This window comes from Zeus faber (genome assembly GCF_960531495.2).
Source record: "Zeus faber genome assembly, chromosome: 2".
In the NCBI taxonomy this organism is placed as follows: domain Eukaryota; kingdom Metazoa; phylum Chordata; class Actinopteri; order Zeiformes; family Zeidae; genus Zeus; species Zeus faber.
Window position 1 is genome coordinate 44793119 of NC_137189.1, and position 13864 is coordinate 44806982.

At 46.9% G+C, this 13864-nt stretch overlaps 1 protein-coding gene across 2 annotated transcripts in view; it reads right to left on the reverse strand.

Annotated features, from left to right (window-relative positions):
* Nucleotides 1-995: 995 nt before the first annotated feature.
* Nucleotides 996-13864, reverse strand: part of ptprnb (protein tyrosine phosphatase receptor type Nb) — a 32768-nt gene continuing 19899 nt past the window's right edge. For both annotated transcript variants that reach the window (XM_079996655.1, XM_079996654.1), the window contains 11 exons: nucleotides 13271-13480; nucleotides 12082-12387; nucleotides 11130-11277; nucleotides 9915-9988; nucleotides 9713-9790; nucleotides 9284-9403; nucleotides 8709-8875; nucleotides 5273-5326; nucleotides 4971-5035; nucleotides 3765-3838; nucleotides 996-2033 (listed from right to left, as the gene is read on the reverse strand). In XM_079996655.1, the coding sequence (XP_079852781.1) occupies nucleotides 1962-2033; nucleotides 3765-3838; nucleotides 4971-5035; nucleotides 5273-5326; nucleotides 8709-8875; nucleotides 9284-9403; nucleotides 9713-9790; nucleotides 9915-9988; nucleotides 11130-11277; nucleotides 12082-12387; nucleotides 13271-13480 (1368 nt within the window). In that variant the 3' untranslated portion in view covers nucleotides 996-1961. The remainder of the gene's footprint in view (nucleotides 2034-3764; nucleotides 3839-4970; nucleotides 5036-5272; nucleotides 5327-8708; nucleotides 8876-9283; nucleotides 9404-9712; nucleotides 9791-9914; nucleotides 9989-11129; nucleotides 11278-12081; nucleotides 12388-13270; nucleotides 13481-13864) is intronic.

Genomic DNA, 13864 nt, shown 5'->3' on the forward strand with positions numbered 1-13864 from the left:
ATTATATTATTGTTATTATGTTATGTAAACAGTGGTTGAAATAGAAAAATAAAGACCGCTTTAACTGAACTCACTTCTGACCACTCACCTCTATCATCCAGCGATTATTCTTCGTTCTTGGCTTTCTGAAGGCGAACATCTGTCGCAAAACATTGCAGCTAAATCCAGTTTGAATGACGCAATGACGGAGGAAGGGCCCATTAATTCCCTTTTAATCCACTGAATGCTTTGCCAGAGTGTATAAATCCCGCATTAATAAAGCAGAGGCTCAGTTCGTGTGGGTGTTTAACCTGAGCGTTGGTCACTGCTAATCCGGGTGGAGCGAGAGTGACGCAGAAGGTGTCTCACAGTAACGAAGCCGGAGGGCTCGGAGGGGGGCCTTGAAATCTGCCTTTACAGACAGCACAAAGGGTTGTAACAACTTCCATCACGAGGCGGTGAAAGGCAGACTTTTTAAACCTTGGGGTTGCGAGCCCATGTGCGGTCATTAACATATGCACCCAGGGTCACTAGGACATTTATACGATTGATATGCTGATATTTGATCAATCGAAATAACAACAAAAATGTAAAATGGGTTTGGAATATGTCATGATCTCTATATTATCCATTTGGAGTTTCCTCCGCTTTTTCTTTCTTGCCCAGCTCACACGAGGTGATTTATCCATAGAATTTATTTTCCCTAGAGCCAACGTGAGCCTCATCTTAAAACGTGATATTGATTATTGTTTTATAATTATCGCTTGTCATCAAATTAAGACACTGTAATACCGTGATACATCACTTCATAGATTTTAATGAAAAGGTACACTAAGTCTGAAAATGTGGGGAGCTTTATTCCACGTGGTTAATTTTGCAGAAATTAAATGGGATTCTTTAAAATGGGATGCAGTAGAGTAAAGCGATTCTCTGTGATGAAGGCCCCCGTTTTGCCCTGGTTTAAACTTTTGAAAGGTAAAAGAATAGAATTTGTAGACAAAGAGATGTCACGCTGAGTGATTGCAGCACTTACACACAAAATGATTTATTTTGTCACACATACAAAATAGTTTTTTGTTTTTTTTCCCATACAACAGTATTATTTTTTTTTTCCTTTTAACTTGCTTGAGGTATACAACAATAACTCAGTGACTTACGGTTGACTGACTGGCACACAAAGAGAAGGCATGGACTCTGTTTTGTTTCTTCTTTTTTTTCCCGCTGCCGTGTGAAACAGGGTTGTCTCTGACCGGTTGAACGGCTGCGTTTCCAGAGAAAGGGGACAATCTGATCTTCTCATGGCCGTCCAAACCCAACCAAAACAAGTTTTTCCACGTGGCGTGTCAAACAAACCGGTTAAGGGCCGCCCCCAGCTGCTTTCCCTTCCTGGTTTTCCCCCAATTTTGCCGCGCGCTCAGTCATCGAGCAGCTCGTACGGATTAGCTACGCCAAGGCAAACAATGCTAAATAAAGCCAATTCTCACCAATGCTAGGCTAACAGCTAGCATCAATACTTAAACTAGTTAAGTCTTTAATCTGGAGTTTGTGTTTTTTTCAAGAAATTGTTTTATTTCACCGTGTGTAGACCTGTCAGCTGCAATCAGCTGAAATTGAAGAGCAGAATCTATGTATTTTGGCACATGAGTGGCATAGCAAAAATAAATCGTTCAAAAATGCCCCCAAAAAATAAATAGTGTATATACTTTATATATTGGAGGCCTTTCAACGGCCATGAGATAATCGGATCTGCGCCGTGGCAATGGGGAAACAATGTGGAAAAGTCCAGCCGTGTTAAAATTCACGTTGGGAGGAGGAAAGCCGGCAGCCATTCTTTACCATGAAGATCTTCAGCCTACGGGGCAGGGTGGGACGAAGCTGATGGGTCGTTGGATAAGATTACAACTCCGAGTGCGAGGGGTCGGGCGGTCAGTCGGTCGGCCGGAGTGACGCGAGGAAGGCGGGTTCGAGGGTCATGCCGGTTGTTACTGGGGGAGAGCCTTGAGGATGGCGTTGACCTCCTCTGCCACGGCTGTCAGAGCAAACTCAAACTGATCCTGGAATTGGAAGGACAGACGACTCACTTTACCGACAGACGGAGACTCGATGAGGACATTTGCCTCGCATTACGGATCGAGTGTCTGATGTTCCCCTTTGAAACCAAGTGTTGTGTGGGGGTGGGATTGGGGGTGGTGGGGGTCTAAGTAGCCACACCCGCCGCGGGTCTGGGTAATTGGGCCGAGGATCCGGGTGGTCGTACGCCCCTTAACCGTCAGCGTAATCAACGAGCAACAGGTAAAACCCTCGATCCCCACACACCCACGCACAGGAGAGGATCCCTTGTCGTGACGTTCCTCCGGGCTTACTCCACCTTGCCCGCTCTACACAATTTAACTGGTGTGTTTTTTCAATTCCATTGCCTGTGTCTCTCTGCGTCGGAGGGCCCCGAATACGCTACTCGGGTGGTGTTTGGCGGGCAGGTCTGCTACACCCAGACTCTCCAGAAACAACTAGAAAACTATGTTTGCTCTTAGAGGGAGTTATCACGTGCTTCGGGAGAGAAGTTATTGTTGAAATGCTGTTTCTGTGACATGAGAGAATACAGCAGTAGTACGCAGACTGTGGGACGTACCCCCCTAGTGGGGCGAAAAATAATAACAATTTCAATATATATTTTGACATCAATAATTCAATTTCACGAAATATGTTTAGGGGTTGGGAAGTTTAGGGGAGAAAATGGCGTTGTTATTTTCATTAGCTCATTAAAAGTAACACAATTGTTCATTATTTCATTAATTCATTGTGTTTGTCTATGTCATTTACAAATAGATTATTCCCAACTCTGCCTCAAAATATGCACAAGATGCAGAGTGGAAAAAAAAAACTCTTTCCTGGAGAAGTTTTTGCAAGCTGTGTATATACAGTACACTTTGGGCCGTGCACATGAGCATAATTTTTCAGAGAAAAGTTCCCGTCTCTGAGTCGTGCTATCAAGTCATCTTGGCTGTCTTTCCACCAGTCGTTACAGATGTGTTCTGTATTTTCTCACATGAACAGCCGTCAAACTACTGAGGATAACTTAAACTTGAATGAAGTTCAACTTTGTTTCACCGTCACACGAAGGGGTTGGTCTGCAACAATGTTCAGGTAGGTGGTACGTGTCAAAGTAACATCCACATGAATGCCAGGACCCAAGGTTTCCCAGCAGAACATTGCCCAGAGCATCACGCTGCCTCCGCCGGCTTGCCCTCTTCCCGTCGTGCGTCCTGGTGGCATCTCTTTCCCAGGTAAACGACGCACACGCACCCGGCCATCCACATGGTCCAGTTCTGACTCTCACCTGCCCATTGTAGGCGCTTTCGGATAGGGCGTCAGCATGGGCACTCTCACCGGTCTGCGTCTATGCATTCCCATTCACGCATCAATGAGCCTCGGGCGTCCATGACCCTGTCGCCGGTTGACCGGTTGTCCGGTTGTCCGGTTGTCCTTCCTTGGAGAACTTTTGGTAGGTACTAACTACTGCATACTGGGAACACCCCACAGGACCTGTCGTTTATGAGATGGTCTGACTCGGTCGTCTAGCCATCACAATTTGGCCCTTATGCTTGCCCATTTTTCTTGCTTCCAACACATCAACTTCAAGAGCTGACTGTTCACTTGCTGCCTCATATATCCCACCCCTTGACAGGTGCCATTGGGACGAGGTGAGCAATGTTATTCACTTCACCTGTCAGTGGTTATAACGTTGTGGCTGAACAGTGTAAACGTGTCATCTGTTTGTTTCTCACCTTGGTGCGCACCATCCCAGGTCTCTGGTCACGGACATGCTCCAGCGTGGCTGCAATGTCAATCTCCTTCACACCTTTAAGAGAGAAGATTACATTTAGATTATTCAAGCACATGCTCCAGGTAGACATTTAAATACATACCTGTGTAAATACATACCTGTGTGAACGCTGTTACATGTTGAATCTTTGCCATGTAAACATATGAAAACACGAAGGGCTGCCACCGACTAAAGATTTTCCTAATCGACTATAGGTCATCAGTTCAAGCCATTAGTCAACTAATTGTCTCATGTTTATGATATTAATAAAACATTTTAAATATGTTCTTGGGGCATCAGAATATAGTTTGAGTTCAAGGGCTGAGATAGAAGTGAGCCGCCTGTTAATTACACCGGTTAAACATTGCATCGGTTCAACTTATAAGACGCTGTTATTTTATTAATGTACACATTCAAAATATATATTGACATCATTTGCACTAAAATTTGCCGTATGGAAGATCGTTCTCCAGGTGTCGCTGTCGCCTCCTTAGGGGCCCCTCTTCAGGCGCATTTCCCAGGGCCACGGACTCAGTTACTCGCTACACCTTCCCCGTCCCCGGCCGGATCCTGGATTTACAGTGGCCCTCCACCCTGACCTCGCCTCATCTGCCCAGGGCCGCAGACTCGCTAACCGAGCCTTCCCTGTCCACGGCCCCCCTGGGCTCAGGCGCACCACCGGCCCACTGCCCGGTCCATCGCATTTAAAAGCATTTAAAAGCATTTAAAGTACGATTTGGTTATTGAAGAATGTGATTGACGGTTTTAAATGGCTCTGATAGGCTATACACAATATTTTTTATGATATATGCAATATTTATTCTGACTTTTACACGAGTCTAAGTTCAAACATCCATTTGAGCATCAGGGAAATTAGCCGTAAGGAATATCCTAATATCCCCTATTCCGAATGTGTCGGAACAACCAGCAAGGGGAGTAAACATTTATTTTTGTTAAAATTTGTTTCAAATTAAAAGCCCTCTAGCATTTTATACACGGTCCAGCCATATAGGTTTTATGGTTCATTTTGATAAGGCGCAGCTCCCCAATAGTTTCTTTCTTCTCGTCGACTAACGTTTGGTCGACCATTTAGGGGGAACCCTAAAAACAAGTGCACACAAACACAGACACACATACACACACAAACACACACAAACACACACCTCACCTTTAGCCATGCGGTTTAGAACCATATCTATCAGGATGTAGGTCCCAGTACGACCTGTGCCGTCACTATGGAAACAACAACAACACATTACCTTCCTAGATGATTATAAGAAGCCTAAACAGCATTTCAAATCCTATTTCAGATTTGTGAAACCTTTGCTCTATTTGTGAAAACAGGAAAAAGGTGGATCTTCAGAACTCGTTCTGCCGACTGGGGATCAGTTTTGCACCCTCCGGCCAAAGCTGCCTTGTGCAAAACATTCCACCGAGTGGACGTGCATGGTATTGTAGCTAGATTTTCACCTGCAGTGCACAATGATGGGGCAGGATCGTCCTCTATAACACTTGTTCACCTTTCTGTTGTGAGAGAGAGAGAGAGAGAGAGAGAGCGAGAGAGAGAGACAGCAATAGAGAAAAAAACAAGAAAGTCACAGGGTTACCAAGAGTAACGGCACAGAACCCTAAAACGCTGCAGAATTCTTTTTGAGAACAAATATCAGACTTTTTGACCCAACCCTATTTTTGCTTTTCGATATTGGAATGAGAAGGGGATTAGGGCCTAGATAGTTATTTATTGATGGTAAAGGTTTGGTAAAGGGTTAAGGATTAATAATGTTGTGTTATTTTTTTAAATTCACTTTTAATCAGGAATAAGGCTTTGGGATATTGAACGTATTCAAAAAGAACATCCTCGCAAAATACAGTGTAAAAGTGTATACTAGTAGTCCCTGCACGCATGTGGGTTTGTAGCTTTACGACGATGAGGAGGCGCAGGCTACTTCTCCGGCTGATGCAAACAGAGGATGGAACGCTTCATCAGCCAAACCAACGGCCCAACGGGGGTGAGGCAGCGAGAAAGAGCAAGAGACGGAGGGAGAAGAAAGGTGAGTGAGTCAGAAAAGCCACGTGAGAGAGCGCTAAAGGGAGAGATGGGGAGAGCAAAGAAAAACAGAGAGAACAGACAGAAGAGATGGAAAGAATTTGAAAATAGAATGATAGAACAATAGAGCAGCAGATAGATAGATAGATAGATAGATAGATAGATAGATAGACAGATAGACAGATAGACAGACAGACAGACAGATAGCGAAGAGAGAGAGAGAGAGCAGAGCAGGGATTTTCTGCCATGGAGCATCTCGTTGCAGCTACATCAGTCCATGATCATTTTTGTGACTATGCAACTGGAGCCAGACTACTAGCTGCAAACCACAAGAATGACACAGAAAGATGTGTCCAAAATTAAACCAGGGGCCCTGGCCATCTCCATTGAAAAGGCGTAGGGAGGGAGGAGAGAATGGGCAGACAGGGGTTAAAGCGGGGGTGGGGCGGTAATTTAGATGGGAGTATCAAGTGGGTTAGGGGAAAAGAGGGGGCTTGCGCGACGAGATTAAAGCTCAATGGAACCCATTTGAATCAAATGTCTATTTATCATAACCAATTTTAACAAGTAAATATAGCTGCAGGCAGCAAGACACGGGGTCCAGGTAACAGTTTTCCGAGTTCCCATAGGACACACCATCACTTTCGTAACTGATTACAAACATTCGAGATCCCACGGAATGTAGCATCAGTTTGTATCTTTACTTCAGCATTACTACTAAAAATGAATTACAATTTTCAGAGTTTCCATTGAACGCAGCATGGACTGATGTAATGACGCGGGGACAACCCTCTGTGACTTTATAGTTTTCCTAGTCCTGGTGACATGCAGAAATTAACGGCCTCATCTTGGCTGCGTGCTGCTGGACAGAGCGGAGGAAGCACCGGCGCTGCTGCTGTACGATTGGCTGTTTGTGTCACATGATTGTTTCTCTGCTTTGTACGAGCTTACGTAATTCTAGTGGTGACTTATTTCCTTTGATTACATTCTCAAAAAGTCATGTTTCCATGAAATACGAAAAATGTTGTCGCAACATTTCCGTGTGCATTTACCGTATCATGGCTTCTATTTTTCAGATGCCTCACTGGATCTTGAACGCATCACTCACTCATACAGTCGAGCGGACAAGTTTTTGTCGACTATAATTTTTTTTTGGTATTTTTTCATGAATCCGGTAAAGTAACGGGGACCAAAGAGATAAAATATCAATCGCACAGATCCACAGACATGTACACAATGTGTAGACAATGTACATTCTGAATTAGAACCTGCACATTTATAGTAAATAGTATGATGACCTCATAAAGCGTCTTATTGTGAGTCTCATCTCGTTCATTTTGTTTACGAACAGCGGCGTGCCGGTGAAGCGCGACCACCTGGATATTTGGGATCAAATTGGATCGGTTTTTCAATAATTTCCACTCCCTATGTAGGTTGATTTGGATAAAAGTTACACCACGAGATGTCTGTGACATACCGGTTCAAACGACACCCCAACCGTGTTCGTAAGTTCTGTCATCGTTGCGTCTTTTAGATACTTTGGCGTTCAATGATTTCCGCTCCGCGCGTCGATCGTTCAGGATGAAAGTTGAACCACGAGATGTTTGTGACATTCCGGTTCACACGAGACGCGACCGGGGTTTGTAACTTCTGCCGTTGTTCCGTTTCAAATTGTTTTAGCCTGAAAATTTCAGAGAATTTGTCCCCAGCAATTAAATATAGCCGCAGGCAGCAATACGGCAGTTTTGTCGTGTTTGGTATGTATTACAGTTTTCCGGGGTTCTCTGAAACACAACACGATTTTCCGAGTTCACATTGAACGCCGCATGGGCTCCCCCCGCCCCCCCAGATGGTCGTCTCCTGGTTGCTCGTCTGGCGGAGCGACCACTGTGCGGTCGACACAGCACACCCCTCCTGTCGGAAAAACAACCGTCCATGATTGCCTGTAAACCAGAAATCCTCATTGTTATGACTCGACATGGAAATAGGGCTGCAGGGACAGGTGCCCGTTTGGTGCCGTGTCGAGGCGACGATGACGTAGTGACGGAAGCGTGACCGCCTGGTGCCGCGCGGAGCAACAATGATGGAGTGATGTAACGACGTGGTGACGACTTTGTGTGATTATTAATACTTTTCCAGGTTCTGACGCAAAGTCCATACGGAGCGATGGAGTCTACACTACGCAGCTTGCACGATGCAAATGGATGCTCGGAGCTACAACCTGCACATATGCGAGGAATTGGATGATGATGTCACAAAGCGTCCCACTCAACAAACTCAACTCTCTCCACCGCCCGACAGGAAGTTGTAGAACCTTGGCGTATCGGCGATGCACGAAAGGTTCGGCTACTTCCGGTCAAATTTTAATGTTTTTTTCCCTAATTCCTGCACAGAATGTAGATCTATATGGATGAAACTTGAACCATGAGATGTTTAAAGGCATCCCAGTTCTAAAGAGACTCCAACCGTGTCTGCGGCTCCAGCGGTTGTCACGTTCCAGATATTTTTCGCCCGAAAAATCCCATTTGGGGGTTGCTCGGATTTTTAGGGGTTGGTAATTAAAATGTTATTACCAAAAGTTTTTGATTCTTCCCTAATTAACAGCTGGGGGTTTTTTTAAGCACCTGAAACTTCAAAATTGGCAAAGTAATTGTAACTTAGGTTTATCGTACACTGGGAAACCCCGAGGAGAAAACTGTATTTTTTGTTGATTTATGCTCAGTCACTGCCCAATCTATACATATCAAATATAATCTAGACATATGTGTTAATAACATGCTGTCCATTGGTTATAGTCTTGCACATCAAAATTGCTTAAAACATTTCCCGGTTTCATCCTCCGCACTGGCGGCGCAATACCTGCGGAAGTCCAGCAGGGGGCGCGTGGAGTTGGGAATGCCCTGGGCGGGCCAGCTCAAGAAGTGGAACTGGGTCAAGGTTCGGGTCTCCTGGGTCTGGACGTTCTTCAGGTAGAAGCTCCGCACCAGGAAGTCGTTGCACCAGATGTGCTCCGACACCAGGTTCACCTGGTAAGCGGATCGCAGGATTCGAGTGCCGTTTAAAACATTGGCAAAACAATTAAAGAACCCCACCCTGGATCCACCCATCTGAAACTGTCAGGCCTCCCTCTACGGGAATGAGATCAGAGCCGTGCACCTCAGAAAAAAGGTCTTTCAAAGAGTTAAGAGTTTTTAGAGTTTAAATTGGGTTGGAGCGATTTACATACTCAAGATTCAAGATTCAAGAGGTTAATTGTCACATACATATACATACGGTCATACATATACGCAGTGAAATGTCATGACACCTGGTGATTACGCACAATAAGCTCTATAAGCTCTAAAAATAATAAAAATACTAAAATGAGGCCGGAACATTGCACACACACACACACACACACACACACACACACACCCCTCTCTCTCTAGTGTTACCTCATAGATGTGGTAGAGCGAGGAGCCTTCATCGGGCCAGTAGCGATCGCACTGCTTCTCTCCGTCCTCCACCAGAGCGGTCATCATCACTATCACCGTGCAACCACTCTCCCACACCATCTGCGTGGCGCACGCACGCACGCACGCACGCACGCACGCACGCACGCACGCACGCACGCACGCACGCACACACGCACACACACACACACACACAGGTCATCCAACTTGAGCACTTGCTCATCCAGCCTCGTCGTCGTTTTGTGGCAGACGCCAAAGAGCAAATTCTCGGGGGTTGGCTCAAAATCCCGAAGGGGAATTTCACTTCCCGAACCTGGGTTTTCCACCTCAGCTTAGCAGTGGAAATCTCCCTTTCGCCAAAGTTTGTGGCCCCGGGTAGAAATCGCCCGCCGCGTGCAGCTTTCATGTTACCTGCCAGAAGTCGGAGATGGTGTGCGAGAGGGGCCCTTGCGTGGCGATGTAGGCAGGCATCCTGGGGTCGTGCTCAATCTAGAAGAGTGTTGGCGGGGGAAAGGTCAAGCTTCAATCACCATGGAAACCAGGAACGACAGATAAGGACAACCTCCACACCTGAAATGCATATAAGAGATAACGCTGCGGTCGGTGAGCTTACTATGGTGCTGCCGTTGATGTAGTCGGCGCGGGAGGGGTTGACCTCCGCCCTCAGCTTCACCCTGGAGTGGTCGTCTGAAAGACAGTGAGAGCCAGTCAGGGCATCCTGCCACAACGCCCTCTTAACGCCACGGTGCCCAAGTGGCGGTGCTGGGTCTTACCGTTTCCAGGTAAATCATAAAGGCGTACACAGGTTTTCTATTTGCCACGGTTCTAATTCCCATTTTTCGTGTAAACATCTAAACATTGGGAATAGAAAACCTGGGAGACAGTGGTAAAATATTATATGAAAGCCAAAAATGTTGACATAAGGCGGATTTGAATAACGTCTGTTTGAATAACGATTTGAATTATTTATTTCCAATATTAGATCGTTCAAGATAAATATTTCTAAATGAGCACTTATGGTGAGTTTTGAATGTTTGTTTCCGACAGAAATTCTTATTTGAAACACATTTCACATATTAAAAAAAAAATATATTTTTTAACCGTCTTTAATAGTTAAGGCCTGACTCTTATTTAATACCAGAGATTAGTGTTTCAGTCGGGAACTTTTATTTTCTCTTCCCACTATGTTGTTTCATCCGACCAAAATGCCGGGGTGTTTTACAGCTTTTTTTGCCCCGGGGGTTTTCAGAACTCAAAAAAGATTTTTGTTTCACTGCAGAATAGCTGTGTTGGCGTCTCACGCTCTCTCGGGAGCAAAGCAAAGGAAAAAGGCTCGTGTCCATTTTCGACCGAGTCCGTCCGTCGGGTCTGGAATCCTGTGTTTTCACACCATCAAAGTGCAAAGGCTGGAACAATAATTCAATTTGTGGATCCGTCTGTAAAGCCAAACATATGAGGAGACCTCATTCTCCATCACTGACATAACTGGATGTCTTTGTGAGGTTGTTTTTGAAAAAGCCTTGACAGGACTTGAAGACGGACTCTGGAGACCAGTTACTCACAACACAAATCGATTCCATATCAGCGCCCTCGGCAGCTGCCTACCCGGCCAACAGGGGGCGAGCTGCAGATTTGCGCTACGACGGTTCTGGGTATATATATATATATAATAACTCCCTTGTAACTCAGAAAGTTAAAACTCCTGCCACGCAATGAGCCTGCTTTCAACCCCTCGAAATCAAAACGGTCGACTCAAAAAACTTGGCAGGACTGCACAAGTATTTGTTTTTAGACGTTCTTCCCTCCGCCCCGGCGTTCGGCGACTCACAGGGCACGGAGTCCGGGCAGCGGTTCTTCTTGGCGTTGGCGTCGCTCTGGGCCACTGAGATGGCGCTGGGCTCGGCCTGGTAGGAGCACAGCCCCTCCCACTCCTTCATCAGACGGTCCTTGTTCCTCAGGTGGTCCTCCATGTAGGACTGTGGGCGGGGGCAGAAAAAGGAGACAGGAACGTCGGCGGTTAGTGGGAAGGCAGAGTCTTTGTGTCTCCACTTCCACTCCAGACATATACCTTCGTAGCAAAAACAGCACAGCGCCAAGAGAGACTAAGGAATCAACTTTGTTACCATTCCAAAATGGTCTAAACGTTCTGTGATTTATGTTCTTACAATCAAATTGGCCCGGGCCTGTAAGCTACGCTACGTAATATGAAAGAGGGGATTCCATCTTATAAACAAGAAGTACATTATTTCCGTGAACAACATTTTGCATTTCAGAATGAGGCCAAAAAATATTTGAGATCCACACTGTGGCAGCCGCGCCGAACACACGCCACTCGGGTGGCGTTTTCCGGGGCCTCCGGCACAGAGACACAGACGACGGGGTTTCAGACACACAGTTTATTGTAGAGAGTGGGCCAGTTGGAACACGCCAGGAGCAGATAGACATGTGTCATGACAGGGGCTCCTCTCCTGTGTGTGAGTGTGGGGATGGGGGTTTTACCTGTTGCTCGCTAGACCAAAAACGAGCAACAGGTGTGCCGCCACACTGGTCCTGGGCCCCCAATTACCTAGACCCCACACCCCACACACATTGCATGCGGCCACCCGAATAAATACCTTTGACAGAATTAACCTATTCCCGTGATGATTCCACTCACAACTCAGGGGCAAACCGACTCTTCCGAGTCTGGTTTGTCGTTCACAACCAGCGCTCCCTCGCTCCCCGCGCTTCACACCCATGAACCAAACGATGGGAAAGTTGAACATTTGGCGGTCGCTCACCAGAATCATGTGTCCCGTGGAGATGTCCATGTTGGCCTGCGCGGGCTCTTCGCACCAGGAGGGGGTGCTGCCATGGGAGCTGGGGCTGGCCTGGGCCCCCTCGCTGAACTGGGACGACACGCTGCTCACCCTGGATGTGTCGAGGCCTCCCGCGCCGTTGCCTCCCCCTCCGGCCGCCCCCGCTCCTCCTGCGGCGCTGACCCCGCCGCCGCCGCCTGCCCCGCCCGGCCCCGCCACGGCCCCCAGAGCCGCGGCCTCCAGACGTCCGAAGGCCCCTTTGGAAGCCATGTGCTGGCGGCAGAGGTCCTGGCGAGGGAAGACGGACGCCGGTGAAGGACTGGGAGCGGTGCCTGATCTTGTATCGATTTTCTGACTTCGATACGGATTCCTTGACTTTTAAAGCTTTTTTATTACTACCATCAGCTCTTTTGTTGTAGCAGGTATTCAGAGTTCAAGGTTAAATACTGCTCTGAAATATGTACAATAAAAAAATATCCCTTTCAACAAAGAGTACAATTATATGACCCATTTACTCATATTGCAAAAACCTTCAGTTTTACATTGGACTCAGTGACACTGGAAAGATAAAAAACATGGAGATGAGGATTAGATATACACGAAGAATCCCACGGAGATCGTCCTACTTGGTAGTATTGAAGAAATCTGGTTGATACGGTTATGTACTGAATATCGATATCCAGCCCTAGAGTGAATGGAACATACCTAAGTCGGCCAATCACATCTTCTTGCCCTTGATTTGCGTTTTTTCTGAGGCGTACCCAAGAATAAATACTTTATTAATACTTTTTTTTTGCTCGATTCAATTGGAACAGTTTGTCTCCAAATCTTCCTCGGGGAAAAGAAAGGCTTTCATTTCAAAACGCCGCCATCAAAGCTATAATCCGAGGCGTTAAAGTCGTGGTCACAGGCCTACGGCTTCCGCCTGATGAGAACCCTAATCCCACTCCAAGGTTCTGCAGAGGAAGGGAGACGTCTGTTTTACGTTGAATGTGGAAGGACATGCCCTCATGCTCGGCCGCGTCGGCGGAGACCGAATCTGAAGCTGCGTCGGCTACGGCTGAGAACGCGCTTTCCATATTTGTCATTTTCCAGTTTTAGCCACGTGTCGTTGTCCAACAACGTCTCCCACGTTGTCCAACAACGTCTCCCACGTTGTTCCGGCGCCCACCTGGTACTCCTGGTGTGAGAAGGTGCCTCCTTCGGGTCCCAGGCCGAGCTTCTTGGCGGCCAGGCGGTGAGCGTGGTTGCGCAGGCAGGCGATGGTCATGGCGGCGACCAGGACCGCCCCGACGCAGGCCAAGGCCACCAGCGTGGCAAACACCCAGCGGGAGCTCGGCCGCAGCGGGGTCGCCAGGGGCAACGCCTTGCCGTCATTCCTCTGATGGGATCAGAACGAGGGAGAGAGAGAGAGAGAGAGAGATTCAGATTCAGCGAGTACCGTCTGGCCATGGAAAAGGGGCTGCCGCGGTCAGACATGGCAACCCAGGGGGACCGGGCGGTGCTCCCACCGCAGCCAAGTAGACGTGGAGGCAGACCTGCACCTCCTCGGAAGCCGCCACAAATATCAGGACAACAGAGATGACTACAACTCTAAATTGAAAATAAACAAATACATAAATACATTACATTTAAATACGAGGAGGAGAAAAAGCAGAATGCTCAACTGTGGCAGTGAAATACATTGCATGACATAACTCACCTACACGCGTCATGTGATCTGTTCTTCACCTTTATTTTACTTTATTTATTTTTTGTCTTGTCT